The 22377-nt window shown below is 37.0% G+C and overlaps 1 protein-coding gene across 1 annotated transcript in view; it reads left to right on the top strand.

Annotated features, from left to right (window-relative positions):
* Nucleotides 1-4780: 4780 nt before the first annotated feature.
* The window catches only part of ANKFN1 (ankyrin repeat and fibronectin type III domain containing 1), a 53504-nt gene continuing 35907 nt past the window's right edge, over nt 4781-22377 (top strand). Inside the window, exons 1-4 of the mRNA XM_019621765.2 lie at nt 4781-4972; nt 10461-10671; nt 15194-15388; nt 16893-17006. Coding sequence (XP_019477310.1) covers nt 4787-4972; nt 10461-10671; nt 15194-15388; nt 16893-17006 — 706 coding nt within the window. The 5' untranslated portion in view covers nt 4781-4786. The remainder of the gene's footprint in view (nt 4973-10460; nt 10672-15193; nt 15389-16892; nt 17007-22377) is intronic.

The following is a 22377-nucleotide window of genomic DNA, read 5'->3' as shown; positions in this document are numbered from 1 at the left end:
TAAGCCTTTGAGTCTTTTCCATTTCCAGAATGAATGTAGGTGTGCGTTGGACTTGCACACCGTCATCGCTTTTGGTAATTAGTTTCATGTTTCATCATTTGGGAGAGTTATGTTTACCTCCCTTACCTTACTGAGTGTTTTTTGCCTTTTGTCTTCTGAACAGTTTAAGAGTGAACTTAAATCTCTATGACAAGAAGATTAGTGGTAATGTTTACTTGGTATAAACAAACAAATTATCTTTTAAAGAACTAGCTGGGGCAAGAAAACGTGGGTTTTTTTGTTAAAAAAAATACTGTTCTATTAAAGGGTGTTTGAGTAGCAATAGAGAAGTACTAAGAGCCTTAAAAATAGAAAAGGCAATTGCAAAAGATCTGCTTTCCACAAAGCTGGAAGTAGAAAGCACAGGAGAGAAAGGGAGGAGTGTTGGTATACAATGAGAAACTGCTATAAAGACTTCAAGAATATATTAGTTCTAGTAAAATAACTTTAGCTTTTCGTACTGAAAACAGCTGGAAAGTGAGAATTCCCTCATGAGAATATTCCATGGATGGGTCTATAGGGATCTAAAAACTTCATCACAGATTTTGCCACAGAAGAAGCATCCCTGTTCAGCTCAGCGTTGAAAACAGAATTTTTATGCTTGTGTTTAAGTAATTTTACTTAGTGCTCATAAATTTCGGATTCTCAGCATGGTTTTTTTCCTTATAGAATCCCAGTGTTAAAGAGGTATTCGGTGGTTTTCGAAAGATTTCCCATCTTTCTCCTGTTGGCAAGGAGCAGTGAGCTCAGTCAGCTGTCTGCAGCCTGCTGACTAACGATCCTCCACAACTGCAGGGTGAGAGGGAATCCTGCACACGTACAGCTTGGGATTTCCACGGCACAGAAAGGAAATGCTGCATGATGTGTATTTTCAGAGTGCTTTATAAGTCTCAGTTGCAACAAAGCATTCAGGTATTTGAATTTGATATTCACGTCAGAAGTCTTTGAAGTGCACGTATGCATGTTTACATATACTTACAAAGGGGGAGAAAATATATACAGAGAAAATATATCCTCAAAAAAAAAAAAAAAAAAAGAGGGTTGGAGCATACCCCCTAATTTTAACGTATAGAATAGAAAGTATATTACAGAAGAGCATAGAATAAAAAGTATGTAAGTTCAAGTCTCGTGACAGATCAGTGCCAGGCCTAGGGCTAGGTTTTGTCTTCAGTTATTTCTGCAAAAGGATGCTATTTGGAATGAAGTTCAGAACCTTTATCTGAGGTTTTCAAGTGTGGGAGAATGCTTCCAACATTTTCCATAATCAGGCACCACATCTGAATAAAATCAGTGATTTTATTTATTTATTTATTTATTTATTTATTTATTTATTTAAATGTAACAGTGGCTCTGGTACCCCTTTAAAAGCAATTTGAAAAAGTAACTAATAGTAACAAAAGAAAAAAAAAACAACCCCCGGCTCCTCCCCCCACCTCTCCTGCAGATACAAACAATTATTTGCTATGACAGACCCAGAAATGAGTGTCTCATTTTTTTCTCATGCCAGATGTTAAACAGGATCGTTCCTATTAATGAGCCCAGTGCACTGTTCAGGAAGACTAATGATTTTATAAACTGTTGTTTAGTTTTGTTGTCACTTCCATTATTATTAGATTTCTATGCCTGTTCTATGGTTATTCCTTATTCTGCATTGTGGATTTCTATGGGATCCAGTGTTAATCCTATTTGCCCTTTAGTAAAAAAATAATAATAATAATACATGCATAGTTTGAAATATTGCTGTTCTCCTATTGTGGAAGATATTAAAGCAGATATTAACACTACAGGATCTCTGTTAGCTGAAATGAAAGCATCAGTAAAATATGTTTTTTCTTATTCATCTAAAAGTCATTTTTAAACATAATCTGCTTAGGCTGGGAGCTTTCAAATGATCTTGCAGATGTCCCATAGCTGTGGATATGGTTGCTGCTTTTGTTGCTATGATTGCAGACAGCTGTAGTGGCAGCCTACCTGAAGACAGAAGAAACAATACATCACATGCAACATGCATTACTGGTCAGAGTGCAGGACTGGGGTTCTTTTTTTCTCCTTTTATTGATTGACCATAAAAGTAACTGCTTTCCAACGTGTTAATGCCTTTTTGGTCATATTTTATGGCAACTTAATGTCAACTGCAGTTTTGTTTACTCTGGCAGTAATTATTTGTTGTCCTTTCGTGCTGTGCTGCTGATCAATTTTAAGGAATTCGACAAGCTGAAAGCATTGAGAAGTCATGGCATCTTTGACTGGAAGCAAAAGCTTTAGGTGTTCATCAAAGAGTCAAGGCACCAAATGTGATATGACCTGTAATACAACACTATTTGCTTTAAATCCTGTTTTAGCCTGAGATCTTATCATTCAATTTGGATTTTAGTAATAGCTATTAATAATCTTTTCATTTCTGATCATTCATGCAGTGTAAGGAAGAGGTTTACTCCTTCTTCAGAGGCTGAACCAGCAAAGACAGCAAAGCCAATGTGATTCATTCAGTGAAGACAGTGGACAATTACCACCAACTTGATCACATTTTGCCTTGAACAGCTGGTAAGTCAGGTTTAATTTTCAACATATATATTCTTAATTATTAGTTAAAGTATAAAATTGTTTAATGAACGTATTTAAGAGCATGTAAAGTGCAGAATGGTATCTTAGCTTTTGCTTTCCTAAGATCTGAAGTTAATTCTTCTACAGCTATGCTGTGTCCTAGCTTACCTGTAGATACAGTGCAGCAGCTTGTGCCACACAGAACATAATGTATAATTTAGATATTTTTTTTCGCTCTGATATATGATTTTGAAAGGACATGGATGTCCTAAGAGGACATTATGTCAGTATTTACCAATCCCCCCCCCAAATGCTTTTACAAGAATAACATTTTTATTTGACCTTTGAAGCACCCTGCTGTTAGGGAATAAAAGGTTACTACAGTGCTTTGATGTGAAAGCAGAAATCAGATCACAGAGAACAAGCTACAGTATGTGCAGTGAGAATGTGTGTATGAAGGCTTCTGCCACTGCTCTGGTTAATGCTATACCAGAGTTGTAGTCACAAAGATGAGGTGTGTGTTAGTGGTTAATTCCAGGGTAGTTTCCCCAGAGATTCAGGTTATTTATTATTGGAAGCATTGCCATAAGCTTTTTTTTTTTAATTCTTGGAAATGCAAAACTCACACTTAAGGGCTGTTGCTGTTTTTACCCTGGTCAGTTCTACCCTTTTCCAAGAAACAGTGCATCGTGCTTGTTGTAGTTTGTGACTTGCTATAAGAATGCTGGTAAGATCACTCAGGGCTGCTCTGAACCATGCTGAGATCTCCTTACTTGCTTAATTTTGACATATGCTGGGTATGTGCAGAGGTGTCCGTACGTAAAAATCTCCAGTGGGTCCATTCTGGAGATCACCTGTTTCTAAACTTTTAGTCTGGGATATGCTGTAACAATATTAGTTGTCACAATGACATATCAGGTCTAGCATCTTTCAATGCAGAGTTTGTTACTTCAGTCTGCACAGTGTGAAATCCAAGAACACACCTGATGGGTGATGTGAGGACAGTGTCCTCATACTGGAGCAGGGGGCACAAATGACTTGAAATTGGAGCCTTACCTTACTCTTACAAAATGGCTTACATCTATAAAAACGAAATGCTGGTGTTCACTGAATAAGCAACAGAATTATGTAAGTTGATCTTTGTTTTCGTTATTACTTATTTTTGCCTGATCCTATTTCCATTGGTCCCTTAGGAGTCATTTTAACAGCTTACCAAGATCCCCTTACAGAAGGTTTTCTAGACTATGCAGCTTGCATTTACCTGTCATTTTTTTCATTTCATGCCTTGTATGTGCCTTGAAAATATGTAAAATGTGATGATCTTCAGTAACGTTTGCATCTCACTGGTCAAAAATGCAGATAATTTGCTTTATATAATTCCAGCAGTTGCTTTGTTTCCCCGCATTTATTCCACACACTGTTACAGTGTTCTGATGGTGTCAGCATACAGAAAACACACATTTGTATTTTTTGAGTCATTTTTGATGCACTGATTCTGTGTGGATAGCAAAGATGCCATCTGTTGTATTGTTGTATAGCTGCATTTTTACAGAATTTAGTTTCTCTTTAGATTTGCTGGTTCCTAATGGAAGAAAAAGTTGAGATTTTACAGAGGACTGATAAAGGCATAAGTTATGTTGACTTTAATAACAGGTATTTTTTGTTTGGTTTTAGTGATACCACAGTGGGTTTGAGAAGTCCTATTAAGTGGATAAACCTAATTGATTTAATGAAAACTTACTAAAGGTCTTCACAGCTTCTCAGTAAGTTTCCCATTTGGCCTACAGGCTTAATGAAGCTTGGAACCTCTCCATAATGTAATGTCATGACAGTTGGAGGTACTGAATCTGCTGCTTTTGGTATAAAAACAAAATCCCAAAGCAAACACAGTGGAATATGCTAAGCTAGGATTGAATTAAGTGTTGGTTGGATCTACTTGTGTTTTTCTTGTCCTCTTCTTTATGATATTAGGGTTTGTACAGTGAATGCAAATTGTTTTCTCTCATGAGTTTACTATTACCTGAGTGGTATTTGGAATCAAATGGCTTTGGAATACTGAAACTATACTTAAAACTGTGCATGAAAGGGATTTTTGCCATAGAAGTCTTGCAATATATTCCAATGATATAGTTCTGATCAACGACAGTGTAAGAAAATCTTGTTGAACAGCTGTTGTTTTTCTTCTAGAAACTACTAGGTGAAAATGACACAGCAAATGCATAATTTAAGTCTCCTCCAGAGTAAAAAGAACAGTATGCCATCTTCTCCAAATGCTGCAAAGCGATTGTATCGGAACTTGTCAGAGAAGCTGAAGGGGAGCCACACATCCTTTGATGAAGCGTATTTCCGAGCGCGCTCGGACCGGCTCAGTCTCCGTAAGACCTCGGTGGTAAATACTTGACATTTTTCATCTTGTCAGTTCGCTGCCTATAAATCTGTATACTTTTCATCATCACAATTCATCTGTTCCCTGACCAGTATTCCCCGCTGTATGTTCTTCTCAAGCTTAAATCTATTTTTGATCCTATGTCAAAATACAGTCTGACCTTCTTGAAGGCCGAAGCAACTTACAGTGATGTTGTTTTATCTTAGAAGTAAGATCTTAAGTTAGCATTAAGGTTGGTCAGAGACTGTGATGATGGTCATTAGATAAGACTGTGAAAAAGATTACGCAGGAAGCAGAAGTACAGAAGAGAGCCAGGCATTCTAGTGCTAGTATAGAAAAGCATGTATGTCTCCACTGGACTTAGTATTCACAAGTGCTCCTACTTGTGCCAGAGATGGTAAAGCTATACAACATACAGCATATACATTTTGAAGAATGGGATGTCTGTGAAGTAATAACAGTGTAAGCTCAGTGCATAACAGAATCTTTTCTATTTGCTGGAGGAAAATAAATCTGCTGTTGATATTGCCATTAAAAAAAAAAAAAAGTAAATTCTCTTTTCCATAAGTAGGAAAACACATCTTTCATCTTTTCTTCTGAAATATTTTGAGGGAGATCCTTTCCACTTATGAATAGTAGTGACTTAGGACAGTGTGTGCAAATGTGCCAGAAGTCCCATCTTGGAGCCATTACTCTGATGTACTAATGCAGATGCTTTATCTTCTGACCAGTGCTTCTCTAAATATACATTTCTAATTACACGTTCCTTCAAATATGTATTCCTCTGTCATATTTAAGTGATGAGAAATGACGAATGAAGATAGTCTGAGGAGCAGTGCACTGTTGAGGCTTCAATCCTCTGCTATTCACAGAGCTATTTACTTATAGTCCCACTTACCTCCCTTTTCAGTGCAGATTTATCAGGCTGTGATTGAATAGTGCCTATTCAATCAGTTTAATGAGGAAAATCAATTTTACATTGTTATATTGGTGGTTTAATGCAATAGAGACTTCAGCTACCTTTTTCACCTCAACCACTACACTACTGTGTGAGCGATGCAGCTTTTGTCACTGCAGACCTACCATGAGTGTAAGCATCTCTGGATATTACCAGTCTGGGGTCTGAGCCAGTGCCCACAAGAGTCAGTGAATAGATTCCTACTGAACTTAAACGGCTTTGGGACCCTTTCTGTCTGTTATGCCTGTTTTTTTTCTTCACAGTTTTCCCTAGAAATAAATGGCAAGCAAACCACCAGTTAAGGGTTGGAAATATTCCAGGTAGCTAGCTGATGTATTTTCTAATCATTGAATTTCTGTGGTACAGAGGTAAGTCAGTGACTAAAATCATGTCTCCAGACAAGTGAATAACATTTGTTAGAATTTGATGATTTTTTTTCCCCCCAGTTTTGGCTGGTGAAGAGTTTTCTTTCCATTCTCTCTTACTGTGCAACACTTTCCATTCAGTAAATTGTTGTCTTGCTGCAGACATAGCAATGTCCCAAAATAACTTTATTCTTGAACTCATGTTTATCAAAACAAGTCTTTGCAGAAACTACTTTAATGTTTTTTTCCAACTCCAGTAGCACATAGTAGACTTTTTCAGGCTAACCTAGAGCAAATATCTTGAAAGGGGTACTTCATTTTAATTAAGCTACATAAGATTGCATTTCTAAACACTAACAGCCCTGAATCACTTACTGGAACATGGTTATTACTTACTGCAAAGCAATACTGTAGTTCTTTTCAGTATATATATTTGTGCACTGGTGTAACACCTAAATAAATTAATCACATAGCACAGCTGCCTAGCTAACGATTAGAGGCTGCAAGTCAGCATCAAGGAAAAAGACGTGTCCCTAAACCTTACCTGATCACTTGTAAATGGGATTGAGTTTCTCTTTGAATTCAGTGACTTTGTCTAATCAGAGAAGAATAGAATTATCTAACAAATGTAAATGAATGCAGAAATCAGAAGGGGCTTGTTAATATTAGTGACAGTTGGATTGAAACTGAACATGTGCTTCTAAAGACAGTACATCTTATCCCCATCTGAATTTCTTAGCCCTGAACTGCAAACATCTGAACAATGCTATGATTCTAGAGTCACTTATATAAGAATATAATCAGCTTTATTGCAGCAGAGAACAATATAATATTCAAGTATATTCCTATTTTCTATGTGAAAGCAAATAGTTGTGGAAAAGTTGGTTCAGGAGCACAGAACATTTTCTGGGCTAGGAAAGCTGGGCTCAGTGCAGGCTTTTAAATGGGACAATTATTAGCATGGCTGAAAATGTGGTAGCTATTTCACTGTCTCACCAGGGTGTTTTTTTGAGTGAAATGTCTATTATGGTTAGATGCACACTACTGTGTGGATGAGGGATACATACATGCCTATTTGGAAACGTCATATCATAATTCCATGTTTTTACAATCTCTGAAGTTACAAGAAACGCCAACATATTTCAGACTAATGGTTGTGTCTGAATTGTTCATTTGGAAGACCTGATATTTGCAATTTGGTCTGAAAATTATTTGGATTGGAAGAAGTAGGTTATGAACTTAATGCTCTGTTTCTTGTTTAAATGAGTGCAACTTTTTCATTTAGATTTCTAATGAAATGAAGAAATAGTAATTTAGTTGTATTTTTGCGTTTTTGGTGGAATGTTTGTGCCAGTAGATTCCCTGGCCAGAATATTTATAAGGAATTAACTTAAGCATGTGCTTATATTCTGTGCGACTTCAGGAGAAAACTTCAGAAATACTTTAGGTATTTGGGTTGGCAAGTAAAAATCTGATGATGCATTTTTAAAGAGTTCTATGCAGGTTTAGGTCTTGACAATGCATCCAAAAATAACAAGTCAAATCAAAGTTTGGAAAATAATTCTACGGGAATTGTTCAGGTAGGTAAAATCTTTTGTCAAAGTATGAATCTGCATTTGGAAAAGGGCCAAATGCTTCTGTCAGCCACATCACAGGGTTAATTTCAGCTGCAATACTGAATTCAGGCATCTTCATTATTATGTAACAGGTTTTTTTTGTTTGTTCTTACATAATGCAAGACATTTCTGCTATGTAGTACAGATTTATTGAGTTTCACGCACAATTGGAATTAAAGCTAAATAATGGTCTCCAGCACTTTCGGTGGCATTCTACAGATGATTATTCACTGAACCTTTCTGCACAATCACAAGGCCAATGAAAAGAGGGTGACTATTTTGATTTTAAAAAGAAATGGAAACAGTGCACGTACCCAGAGACACAGAAGTGAAAATCTGAATGGAGAAATACCTGGTTTCCTGTTCTGAATCCGTACCACAAGTCTGTCATTGATTAATATAACCAGCTCTACCTTTCTTTTCTGCTCCCCAAGTGATTGCCAGTGTTTCTTCAAATGAACTCAAGGAATAGAAATGAGGTCTAATGTAGTCATTCTGTTTACTTCAAATAATCACCTTTGTAATAAGCTCTTTATGAATTAACTGTTAAGTTCATTTTCTGTGATCACTTACAAGAGTAACTTGTTCTTGCTTATTTTCTCGTTGCATGAACATGGAGATGCTTCTGAAGCATAATTCCCATTTATTTCCTTAAATAACAGCACAGGAGAAGTTCTAAAGGAAGTAGGAAAAGAATTTGAAATGAGTTTCAGCTGAGATGAAATTAATGTCTTTTATAAAGTAGATAAAATATTTTTACCATTTCACCAAAAATATCTACTTTTCTAATCAGTCATATGAAAAACAGTCTTCCATTTCACAGTTACTCAATTGAAACAATGAAATTTCAAAAATCTAAAGAGCATGGCCTTTGTACTTCGATCAATGCACTATTTATGGTAATTTTAGTGCATAGTACAGTGATGTGCAGCTGTTAAATGTAGAGAATTGACTTCGGTCAGAGTTGATGCCATTTAGCACATGTAGAATAACACAATTAATTAAAATATTTTGTAATTAAATTAAACAAAAGCCTCTTTTGATTTCTAGCTAGTGCACCTCATCTCTTTGGACTGGGGGGGAAACACCAGAATATGACTAAGATGTCATCTTGATACAGGAGCAGTTTTGTGCACTACTGGAATAAAAGAAAACATGGCTGCAGTGCAGTAAAAATTTGTCATTTTTAACTTAAAATAATAGACATCTGGCCTCCTTTCCAAACTTCACTGGAGATGTGCCCTCTCTAATGATGGTATACATTTTTTCCCCTTGAACAGAGGCATAAATAGAGAATGATAAATTTAGCTGCTCACCATTTAGTTTATTCTCAGATTTTTCTCTTCCACCTGACACTGAAGTAGGATGTTGATGTCTAATCACGATGGAAGACAGCTTCAATTCACTGTTTAATTCATACAATAACAAAAAAGTTACTGTTTTATTGTCAGTGTGTTTCTTCTATTGTGGGTTCTGGGATGCAGGAAACCAGTACATGTATCTGGATCACTTGATCTCTTACATAAGCATTTTTTAGTATGTCCATTGACACAGCATTTCTACATAGATCTCAGTTCCATTATGAGACCACAAGCTGAGCCCTCCTTGCTTAGCTGGGCCTCTTGCTTCTACTAATTCATTCTTCAGAGGAAAAAAATAATTATGGCAAGAGGACACTGGGATAGAATTTAAAGAATCCTGGCAAATAACATAATTACTGTAGGCTCTAGAAGGGTGTTCTCATAACAGAAACCTTCAGACCGTGCTATCCTCCTGCACCTCCTTCTCCCCAGCTCTATTAAGAAATGAAAGGTGTTTGGGTTGTTGTTTGTTTTGTATTACACAGTTCTTTTATCTCCTTGACTTTGGTAAATAGAAAGTTTAGTGGCTCCTCCTGCTTGAGAGTTGGCATCATGGGTGTTCCTGATTTTTCTAACTTGCTTTTGAGCTTATGTTCTCTGCTGTTCAGACATGTCTTCTTCTGATTAAGCACACTGGAGGATCAGTGCATTCAGTCTCATTTCTACATCTTTATTTAAGGGCTATATATTTCAAAGCTTCTTCTAGCTACAAGCTAAATACAAAAATATGAGCACCTAGAAATGACTGAAATGTTGGAGTGAGCAGTAGATCACACACATCTGTGAAAGTTTCCCCCAGAATTGTTTCATTTGACTTTTGGTTAGTTGAATTTGTACACCTTAGGTTTTTACTTTTTTGAGAATGAAAAGGTAAGTAGAACAAGAACCTGTCAAAATCATAGTCTTTCATCCAGCTTCACATCAAAAACATACACTGTTGCCCATATGGTCAATTTCAGTCCAAAAAAGAATGATGGGTTTGAATCTCACCTGAAAGAAGCTCGAGCACACAGGTCTAGAAGTAGAGCAAGCTCAGTTTTGCTGCAAGCATCTTCCATGTTTCGAGCTGAGCTTAGGATGGGAAGGTTCAATATTTTATAGTAATGTCACAAAAGTCATTTTCCATAATTTATTTCCTGAAGTTCAAACATTTTCAAGTTCTACTGAGTTTCTGTTTTTGTTGGTACACAGAATTTCCAATGCAATGAAGCTATGTTTGAGGCCGTAGAACAGCAAGATCTGGATGCTGTTCAGATTCTTCTCTATCAGTACACACCAGAGGAACTGGACCTGAATACTCCAAACAGTGAAGGACTTACTCCTTTGGATATTGCCATTTTAACTAACAACATCCCTATTGCTAGGACTCTTCTACATGTTGGGGCAAAAGAAAGCCCACACTGTAAGTATTCAGAATTTGTTGAGATAATTCTGTAATAATTTGGTTTGCTTTTGTTTGGGAAAATTAATTGTGTTACAAAATCTGACTTTTTTATCATGAAGTTGATTATACCTGAAATTGCTGCACAGTGCTGGAAGGGTGTTTGCAGAAATATCTGCTTGTTGATGTTCAGCAGATAGTTTTTGTTCCCTATATAAGTATGAATCCGATTGAACTTCTAATAAACAGTGAGGTAGCTGAGTTAATATCAATACTGAAAATAAATCTTCAAAAATATGGAAACAGGAATGGAGTGATCGTGGTCTGAAACAAAGGTTGTCATGAAAAATGAAAAGAGTCTGGGTTATCTAGGCTATGGTGTGTTTTGATTATTTTGATCTTGGTTATGCTGCCTTCAGAAGGCTGGCTGTGTTGAAATCTATCATTTCCATTGCTTCAGACTCCTGCTCGTATCTCCTCAACCCTTCTCTTCAAATAGCCTCAATGAGTTTCCAAGCTCTAGAGAACCGGAGGATATCTGAGCACAAAACAGACCTTCACACTTCACTGGGGTGCTGTCATTGCTTATAAGTACATATTGTAGTTATAGAACTATCCTTTGTATTCCTTCACAGGCATTTAAATGCACAATTTGTGGGCTGCAGGGTGACTTACCAAACCAATTAATCAACCGTAAACCATGACACAAACTCTGACGCCTTACTTATGTCTAAAAATACACCAATGTATGTGAATTTGTTTTAAACTGTCAATGCCTATATTTAGGACATTCCCAGCAAGGCTATAATGAGACTGTGTTTGAGGGGTTCGGCCACTGCAGACTCTGCCATTAATTTGAAGTTAGTTAAATTAACAACATTTAGTGCTGGCATGTCAATCTCAGTGCTCCAGGAAATTGCACCTTGAGGCTACTAACATTGCCAGTTTTTTCACTGGAGAGCGTGTGTGCATGTGTGTGTGTGTGCATGTTGAGTTTTTTTGCCAGACCCTCAGTGTTGGTACACCTTTATTGCTTTTCTATGTCCACAGCACTTATATTATCATTTATTCTGGCCTCCTTTAACCTTCCCTGGAGATTTTTGCATAGTGTAGCTGCTCAGTGAAAAGATTTTTTTAGCTTTATATTTATTTGTTTATTTTTCTGTCATGGTTCATGACTGAGGCTTTAAAAAAAAGTGTGACAGCATTTAGAGTACATGATTGACTGCTGAAGCAACATTCATTAACCATGACAAATCTAGAGGAAAACACAGTCTTGAGTGTTCTAAACAGCAGTAAAAAAGACTAAACTAATTTTTCATTGACCTCATCTGTAAATAAATGCAGTCTGATGGCGAGCAGGGGCAATCATAAATTAGTATTCATTTCCTGTAATTAATGCAAACATGCCTATGAACACAGAGAATATGAATATATAACCACCTCATTTCCATTTCAAAATATACTCACCAAATTTCCACTTCACTTATCTTGATTTTTAGCTTTTCTGATTGAAATAATGGTCAAAATGTTCTCAGTAAAAAGCAGGGGACTGTTTTGGAGTGTTTTATTTTTTAATTTTCAGTTTACGGTTGCTACTTAGGATCAAAACGCAAAAAGTTGTTTTCAGCACTTAAAACAAAGGTCTGCAGCAGTTTCCTATGTGGCTTTAATCTTGGGGAACAGACAGCAGTCACTTCCCCCCCCCCTCTAGTGTTTCTGCTTTCTTTTCTGTACCTAACCAAGCCTTTTAGAGTTAAACCCATTCTGCATGATATTAGGCCTGCAAGGATATGATTAGAACCCAGCAGGAGCATTTTCATTTCACTGTGGTGATCAATTGAGCAAGACTTTGCCAGGCTAAGTGGGAGGGGTGCGATTTCAAGGTAAGATTCTGACTCATACCAATTTTGGGACAGGACACAAACATCTTTTAATCTGACTGTAAGCGGTGCATAGCACAAATGCATGCGCTTGAGAGGTTGAGAGGTAAATGATTTCCCCCCTGCAAGAGCACACAGGAAGCTTCTCACAGAGAGAATTCTTGTTCTTCTACTATATTAGACATAGAGATCAAGTTGAAATTTCACTGTAGCATCAGTGCTGTAGGAGAGGGGATCTGAAGGACGGATAGCTTGCAGCTGCCTGGAACAGGCAGAACAGCAGATAAAAGAACAGAAAGTAAAACTCTGATCTCCTTTTCCACATGGATCTCAGGCTGTATAAATCTTAACAGGAGCCCAGCATATTTTAAACACGAAGCAGGATCAGAAAATGCAGCATTTAGAATATTAATTTAGTGGGGAGGAAGCAAGACATTTGCTCTTGTCAAAGCCCACTGCATTATTAATCTTTTCAGTTACTTTTGTTCACATATTTGTGGTCTGGCTAGGTTTGTTCATGTGAACCTAAATATAAATAAGATTAAAATTTCTAACGACTGATTTGATACATTTCCAAGACCAGACAATTGTGGATCTGAATCTTGATGAAAGAGAGAGAGCCAGATCCTCAGGGAAATCTTGAACCAATGCCAACCTACAATCACCTGAAGTTCTGGCACATAAAATCTCCTTTCTCAGTCCTGTTTTGCTATCAGATGTGTTGCACGCTTATTGTAGGCATGGAGCCAGGAAACGGTCACCTTTGGCCTCTCAGTAAACAGCCAGTTGTGAGGATACCAGCAGATTCCAGTAAGCCTGGCCTCTTGATGTCCATACAAAGAATGATCAAACTTCAAGAGGGATGGCTACAGGCCAGCTTCTGAAAGCGAGGTCTTAGAAACAGCCATTCTTCAAAAGCAACCTTTGGATGTCAGAGGTGCTGGGTAATTCTTCACTCTCCTCCTGTGGTTTCAAAGATTCCTTGTCAGTTTTCACATTGTTGTGCAGCATTATACTTAGACTATGATAAATTTCAATGGTTATACAGTTACACGAGACAAATGGTAAAATTACTGTGAGGTTCAAACTGGATAAAACAAACACCTTTTTCAATCCCAGGATAGTAAAGCAGTTGTACGTATTGCCCGGGGAGCTTGTAAAGCTCCATCTCAAGACGTTTTCCAGGCCAGATGGGTAATGTCCTCAGAAACTTGGCCTGAACTTGCAGCTGATCTTGTTTTCAACAAGCTTGAACATCAAATTTTGAACAAGATAATTAGAAAGGCCCTTCCAATCCAATTTATCCTGTAATCCTATGATTCCAGTTTAGGAACTATACATTCATATGTGCAGATATCATCACTCATCTGGTATTATGATGTCAAAAGCCAGTCAGTCTTCGTCCTTTATGTCAGCTCCATGTTGTCAGAAACATATACTGCTCCTGGCTTATGCGAGTAAATGGGTGGTGAAGCCTGTGCAACACTGCTGCTGTTCCTATAAAAAAACACAGGGAGACTAACAGGCTGGCTGTTCCTACACAGCAACACTCCATTATTGTTAAGAGGAGCATCTTCTGCCAATTCTAAATAAATGTGAATCCTTGTGAAGTGTTTTAAATAAATAAGGGGTTTTGTTTAGAACTGTCTCAAAGCTCTTCTGCGAAATTACCGGGCAGCAAAGAAAAGCTGCTTTCTGTGACTTCAGAATTCTTTTTCTTGTATGTTATTTCCTGTGGATTAAACATCAGATAAGTTCTTGCACTTCTCAGATTAAACAGCTTCACAAGTCTATTTTCTAAACTGTTAATAGTTTGAACAATTTCAGGCTAAAAGCAGTTCTGAAAAATAGCATTTGATTCACTACATTTCTCTGTATCATCAAGGGCTGGCATAGGGCAGTCTTGCGGACTTGGGCTAAGACATTTTAGTTTACATCCAAAGTGACTGTCATTTTTCACGTTTATATAGCACACAGCAGTTCATACAGGCAATTCATACTAATTAATGTTGAATTAAAATCATTCTGAGCACTTGAGAATAACAAAATCTCCACGCGTCAAACAGCTCACTATCCATCAAATCTGTCAGAGAACTCATTACAGGGCATTTTAATGGGCAACACCGAGGCACAAGATAACCTGGAAAGAGAATCACTGTACTTCAGCTGTAGCCCTTAAACACAAAACTCTCATTCTTAACTTTGCCAATTAGGTCTCTCTTCACTTGTAGAGATTTGTATATTGTATATTGTTTTCAGCTATAATCAATACCAATTACTTTCTTCCTGAGAAAACATATGATATTATGGCAAAGTAAGAGTTAGAGACCAAATTCTTTATTATTTTACTTCTTTTATAGTGTTCTATCAATCTAAAACACGTAAGCCATTTCAGGCTAATTAAGACATTGTTAAGCATTTGAGAAACACCAGAAGATAAAATCTACTGTTTATTCTTGTCATTAGTCCCGTTTAAGTGGCCAGATCCTTAAGTGTGGTACAAATTGGTGTGGCTCTAATCAAGTTGATGACAAGGTTTCTGTTGGAAGGCACAGTGTTGAAGGATTTGGCCCTGTGTGGGTTATGTTGGAATGCGTAAGGCCAGAATTTTGTCACATGAGTCTATCGAGCAATTATTTACTTTTCCCTTTTCTTGGTAGTTGTTAACATGGAAAGCAGGTCAGTGCATCTGTGTACATTGGTCCAGGAAGCACAGCAGCGAGTTACTGAATTGTCTGCACAAGTGATGAATGAAGGCCTTGGTACAGACAACACAGAAAAAGAGAAGCAACTAAAAGCATGGGAATGGAGATACAGGCTATACAAGCGCATGAAGGCAGGCTACGAGCATGCTAGTAAGTAGAAGAAAGTAGCTGCAAAGTTTAAGACAAGAACTTTTACAGTGGCAAACGCTGCCTTTGTTGAGCAAAGATGATCCTCACAGCACTGCTGTAAAGCAGATGAATGTTAGGGTGGGAAAAATAAGGCACTCAGTTAAATGGTCTTCCCAAAAGTGAGAAAGAAATGTGATGCTAGTTCCAGAAAGGACCAAATCTCTGAGAGCAACAAGAGCACTGCTCATCAGTGTAAAACTGATTAGATGAGATTACAGATTCTTGGTTCAGGATCTAATGATTCTGTCTTGTCTCTTCACATTTACTTCTGGATGTTATTTCATATGATCAGAGTTTAAAATAAGACGATCAGAATACATGAATACAGAGGAAGTCATAGAGGAACACTGGTCTTTTTCTGTTGTTGTACTCTACTTTTTTAAATAGTTCTGACTTAAAGTAATTGAGTTTATCTTAATATTTGGTTAAAAATGAGTTTAGATTAGATTTTTCGTATAAAAATCAATACTTATTTTTATTGTTGGCATCTACATGCGACATTTCATCAGCATAGTTACAAATTGGGCTACTTGGGGTACAGAACTGTTTAAAGAAAATGGGAATTTGAACCCATAGAAAGGAATAAACAGGACTGAACTCTTTCATATTTGGATCTTTTAGCTGTACACTTTCTCTTCAATAAAATACAATCATTGCCATTAACATTTTTACAGCCACCTTTATATATGTATATACTTGGAAAAATTTTCTCAATTTTATTGTATTCGAAGACTGTTTCTTCAAGACAGAGGTAGTGCTCCTTTTATTGGATATTAAATACAGCCAATACAGCAGTAAGTTAATATAATGATCTTTTTAATCAGTTCCAGCAGTAAGTCATGACATTTTATGTTTGATTTCTGAATTGAGTCTGATTGATATTCTGTGAATTCAGCTTTTTAAAAACAAAACAAAAAACAAAAAAACAAACAAAAAAAAAACACCAACAAAACAAAACAATAATAGTAAAAAAAATTAGGCCTCAGCTGACAAATGTGTTTTGGAACTACTGCACTGAAACATTTGTGGAATCTGCAATTTCTGGATCACAACAATGCAAAAAGGTTTTCTGTCATTTAATAAATTTGAATTTGTTAGTGAAACTATAAAAGTTTAATTAGCTCTTTGTGGTTTTGTCCTTTCTCTCTCTTCCTACCCACCCCAAGAGATTTATAGGGGCTTTTCATTGACATAATTAGCATGAATCTGTTTTATTAGGTTACATATATGCAGGAAGATATTTTTAACTGAAAGGAGCCAAAAACCATGATAGAAACAAATGGTGTCTGCAGGATATTGTTAGCAGGGCACTAATTAAAATTCTCAAAAGGCAGAGAACACAAACACCTACAACCCAAAGCTCACAATTGCAGGGTGATTTTCAGTGGGTTCTTTGAAGACTCAGAAACATTGTTTGAATAGGATTTGTTGTGCTGAAGAGCTGATGTTTTCTCTTCTCTCCCAGGAGCCCCTGAGGCGCCAACCAATGTCTGTCTCATGGTAACAAGCAGTACATCACTCACTGTCACCTTCCAAGAACCTCTGAGTGTCAACTCAGCTGTGGTGACCAAGTATAAAGGTATTGGATTTAGATATCTTTCATTTGCCTTAACAATCTATAAACATTTGATGGCCAAGTGAAAAAGGTGTTTTCACTAGAAATGTCTGAATTTAATTATTTTCATAATAAATAGCTGTATAAATTGAATATTCTTTTAAGATTCCTTAAAGACAAAGTTTTATTTAAAAAACAAAAAACAAAACAACAAACAGAAGCTTTCTTCTTGAGTGCTTTGAAGGAGTTTGCTTGACTTACTGTCGTTAAGCTCAGTGACTGGGTTGACATGAGTCAGCTATGCAATGCAGACTAACTTTTGGTGCCTGTGGGCTTCTGAAACTGTATGTATCCTTGTAAATGCCAAACCCACACCACAGTTCCTTAAAGGAATGCCTCTGGAAGCTGAAACTTCTGGCAGAGGTATCATACAGCCCAACTAATTAGGTATTCCAGGGCTGCCACATCATTCTTGGAAGAGCTATACATATGGAGTGGCACCAGTTAGTTGCAAAGTAGAATGAATAGGAAAATGCTTCCATGTGAATAGCTCTGTTGAGTAGAAAATAATTTCTATTCCATAAGAAATTCCAATTAAAAAAAAAAAAGTTTTATCAAAGATTGAAATTAAAATTTTCCCATTTAAGGGAACTTGCTGGTTCTCTAAAATGACTGGAACAGTGAGTTCCTCAATGTTTAATGGAGCAATCTGCAACCTCCATTTTTAATTAGGAACGTGGGTCCTTCCACAGGTAAAGGGACATAAAAGCACTTCCTGAAGATCTGAGGCCTTCTTTGACTACTCCAGGGAATAGCTGAGAGTGGAGACCCAGAAAGTCCTCTTAGAGTGAGTTTTGATACGTGTAGGAGGAGCTTTAATAGCTAGGTCTGGGGCAGTATCTTTCATATTTCTGTGTGTAGATGCCATAGTGATTGCTTCAACAGGAAATATGCAGAGAGCTGCCATAGAGCAAGTGCCCAATAGTTCATGAAGTTCCTCTAGAGGTGGGACATGCCAGTGCACAGCCTTCAGTGGCATCGCAAGCACTAAAGGACTAAATGAGATTATTTTGGAAAAGGCATGTTTTCTTACCTCTCTACTTCTGATTTGAGATGCCAGTCATCATTGGCTATGCTCAGTACACTTTTTTTCATAGTGCAAGGAAAAAAAACTCCCAGACATCACTAAAACAAAGTGATTCCATTCCTGATAGCCTCAGTAGAAGGGTAAATGGCTGTATTACACCTAGTCAGCCTTGCAGTGCTGCAGGAAGTGTTATTTGCAAAAACATCAAAGACCTTTAGGAGCCTAAATCGAATTTTAAACAATGGGTTGAGTTGCCAGGAAACTAAATTTCATTTAAGGGCTTCCTACTGCCTGATTTACTTGTGAAAATGATACTTGGGCTCCTAAAAGACTTAACTCTCTTGAAAATATTAGCCTGCTCTTTGTAGTATGAAGATTTTAAACAAATCTGAAATGTCCAGATTTTCATTATAACAAATGTTGATATTTTCACAGTAAAGACAATTCCCAGATAGAGCTGATTTTTAAATCAGAATGCTATTCCTAGTTTCTAAAGATTGCAGTATTTTTTATCTTGCTAACTCAACTGTATTGAGTATGGTTTGCACCTATCAGTTCTGTCCCGTTTTGGTAAGTACCCCATTAAGAGAAATTTGATCCAACTTGACCTAACTTTCTCATCAGACGAGGTAGCATTGCTGTCATATTTTGAATTACTCTCATTGGTCATCGTTTTATGCTACATCAAGTTGACAGTTCTGGCAGAAAGTTCTTTTTAAATCCTCTGTCCCATGAGAACTGAATATTTATGGTTAGATAAAAAGAAAGATAATTAATAGCTTCTTTTGGTGACTTTTGGGAATTAATTAAGCGCTGGTTGTAGAACTGCTTATTACATTATGGAGTGAGATTCTTTGTGCTAGTTTTAGAGGCTGTAAAAAAGAAACAACAATCATTCAAATGATCACTTGTAAGAATGATTCAACCAGCCAGCAATTAGCCTGAAAGGAGATCTTGATAACATTGTCTGAGCATCTTTCCAGTCCAAGTATTAATCACCTATGCAGAAAGCCATCTAAGTATTTTACTGACTCATGGAAGAAAGTAAGCTGTTAGGCTTTATTTCCCTCAATGCTTTACCATTTCTTTTTCTAATAAAAGATCAGGAGCACTTGTAGCACTGTATAGGGAATACCTGCTCATTTACAGAAGCTAATAATGTTCTTTTATATGGATCTGAATTACAGAGGATAAAACTGACATCACTTTTGTTCAGTCTAGTTTTGTTCCCTAAAAACACTGAGAAGCTGCCAATTCCTTTTCTTCTGTGTCATCCTTTTTTTTTTTTTTTTTTTTTTAAACATATTTTTCCAAAGCTTTACTTGCTCAAATGTCATTTTGAAACTAGGCTTGGAACGTTATCTAACTGTCTGCTATTTTCCTGTGTATGACTTTTCCCTTGTTAGCTGTATAACTTACAAATAATAATACAGGAGAATAATACTTTGCACTCACTCTCTAACCACTAAAACCATCTCACTTCATTAGGAGATTTAATTTTAACCACACACGGTGAATGAGTATTGACTTTGGTGTCCCAGCTGGATGGCAGTTCAGCGACTGCATTCTGTTGAGCCATTGCTTTAAGGAGCCAGAGTATTCTCTACTTCCTCTCCTGGATTGTTGTTTAATGTTGCAGGCACCATCCTAATGGCTTCCTTCAGTTTCCCTCCAGAGAAGGCTACAACGTGGTGGTGGCTGATGTGAAATGATTCCTATGTATATTGTAACTTAGTAAAGTGTTTTGAGGCTGGAAGCAGACAGGCATGCCATAAATCAATAATAATAGTAATAATCTGCTCTGTGCTAGAGAAAGATTCAAAGCCAGAGACACCTCACCCCAGCCAGTTTTAGGAAGGATGTGAAGCATCACCATAATTTGGGAAGAAAAACCCATACCCTTGGCTAATCATGCCCTAAAGCCAAACTTCACATCCCATCATGGAAGCACTTACGACCTACTTTTGTTTTACATCTCTGTAAACGCAATCAAAATGTTCTGTGCTATTATACAAAATAACACCACAGTCTGAAGCTAGAGTGAACCTTCCTATATGTTTTAGAGCTACTCTACAGTCCCCATCTTGTTGCAGAAAGTCACAGCAACAACAAAATCCATGGGGGCACTACTTGACTCCTAGGAACAGCACAAGTGGAGCCCTGGTCTTATAAGACCTGTTGTCTTTAGCTAATTAGCATTTCTAGGTTTCACATATTCCACACAATGAATGTACATAGAGAAATCTGTTTGTTTAAAAGAAGAAAGAGTGTTGACAAGCAATTTTATTGCACTTATTTTCTATGCACTTTAAACCTGATACTTATTTTGCTGTTGCAGTGAATCAGTACACATTAACACTGAACTCTGTGAATAAGTACACATTAACATTTTGCATATCATTTTTTCATGAATTTTCCATCAGAAGTTGACACAGTTGTGCACTTATATCCAGGTGTAGAAAAGGGAAGGAAAATAGACACAGTACTGGACATCACCTACTTGGAAGGACCACTATGCAGTGGAAAATCTCCATTTATATTTTACTTGCAATTTTTCAACAGACATCTATAGCTCTTTGGAGGAAAAAAAGAAGAAGAAAAAGAAAGAGCTTGTATAACCAAAGCTGAGCTAATTTATTTAAGAGATGGGAACTATTTATATTTGAAAAGAGATGAAGAGAGAAAAAATCTGATCCATGTTTGATGTGGCAAAGAGAGCTGATCTTCTCCCTGGATGGAGCTGGGGCTTGGATGCCAAGTTATTTTCCAGATAGGGATGCTAAGCTGTCTAGCCCACTTCAGCCTTTTGTTACCTTTTTATTTAGTTACTTTAACAGAATATTTCGTTTTAGTCAGGATTGCCCAGATGCCTTCTAGGATTTCTGTTGGATGGAAAGATCTTTTTATTTTCTATGTCAGTGTAGCTCTTTAAAAAAAGCAAGAGGCGGGCAACTAGATCAGGAAAGAAGTTAGCCTTACCTAAATTTTGACAAGAAATATCTCCCTGCCTCCTTTCCTCCAAGGCAATTTGTGGCTCATTTCAGATTTTTTTTTACTGGAGTAATTCATGTAAATTGTCTTTAAATCACTGGTTCAGGCCCTCAGAATGTTGCTTTAGGATGGCCACATGAAGCACGTTGGTTACAGACAAGCACCTTTATCCAGGAGAAGCTATTGCAATTTGCTGTTCTCAATGGAAGTCTCAACTAACAGATTTACTGAGCCACCTTTCATTACGGGTCAGCATCTGAGATCATGAGATGAAGTCTTTTGCCAAGTTAGGCCCATAGGATATATGTTGCGTATTAAAAACAAACACAGCATTTGAGATTCTCTGATATCTGACTATGTCAGTGGAAGTCTTTCACCACAAACTCTTGTGTGAAAAGCCTCAAAGACTGCACAGAAAGCCAGCTGTGATTTTTGTGTGATTCCCTTTGTTTTTTCTCTCAAGAGCAGTGCCTTCACAACCAAGCGATCTGATCAGCTTGTGTGGGCCTCTGTCCCTGCAAACATTTACAAACACATAAACATTGTATGTTTTGTGATTTGTCGATGTAGTTGAATTGCAGTGTTTGATCAAGTTTGGTATTGTTCCATAGCAGGCTTCCTGCTTTGTGCATTTGGCTTTGACTGGTCTCATAGATGGAGCTTATATGAAGACTGAAGTGCACATATACATACAAAATCTCCAACTTTTTTCCCTCTTTGGTGGCAACTGCCCATTAACGTAGCAGTATGAGAGCAGAAAGCAGCAAGCTTGTGCTTTCTTTGATTTCTAGAAGAATCCTGGTTATGGAAAAGAATACTTGTAGAAGTGAATCTTAGGTATGAGAATGGTGCTTTAACATTAATGCCTATCGATCTTTGTACAGTAGATGGTACATCACTGCTTGATCCTGTTCCAGTTTAAAGTGGAATTAAGTAGTATTCTGCATTTGATTTCCTCTTGAAACCCTTTTTGCTTATTATTCAAAGTTTCTTTGTATACTTTGAAACTCCTTGTTTCTTTCCCTGGAATGGTTCTTGCTCCATAAAATGGAAAGAGAGAATACTTTCCTTTGTAAGATATTTGAATTTATCCTGCTGAATAGGTGTGGTCTGATATTTTTTACAGTACTTCATTTATGGCATTTTATTAGGTCTCCTGGGCACTTTATTTGCACATTACATTTTGGTAGCTAACAGAACTGTGCAATTCAACTTCTATTTTCATGCCTTGCATGTATAGAAATGTATAAATGTGGAACAAACCTTTCTATTTCTAGCTCCTGTTAAGGTCTGTAGTATGTGTTGGACTGGGAAAAA

This window comes from Meleagris gallopavo, chromosome 20 (genome assembly GCF_905368555.1).
Source record: "Meleagris gallopavo chromosome 20, MGAL_WU_HG_1.1, whole genome shotgun sequence".
NCBI lineage: Eukaryota > Metazoa > Chordata > Aves > Galliformes > Phasianidae > Meleagris > Meleagris gallopavo.
This window is presented reverse-complemented; position numbering and strand designations above follow the sequence as displayed.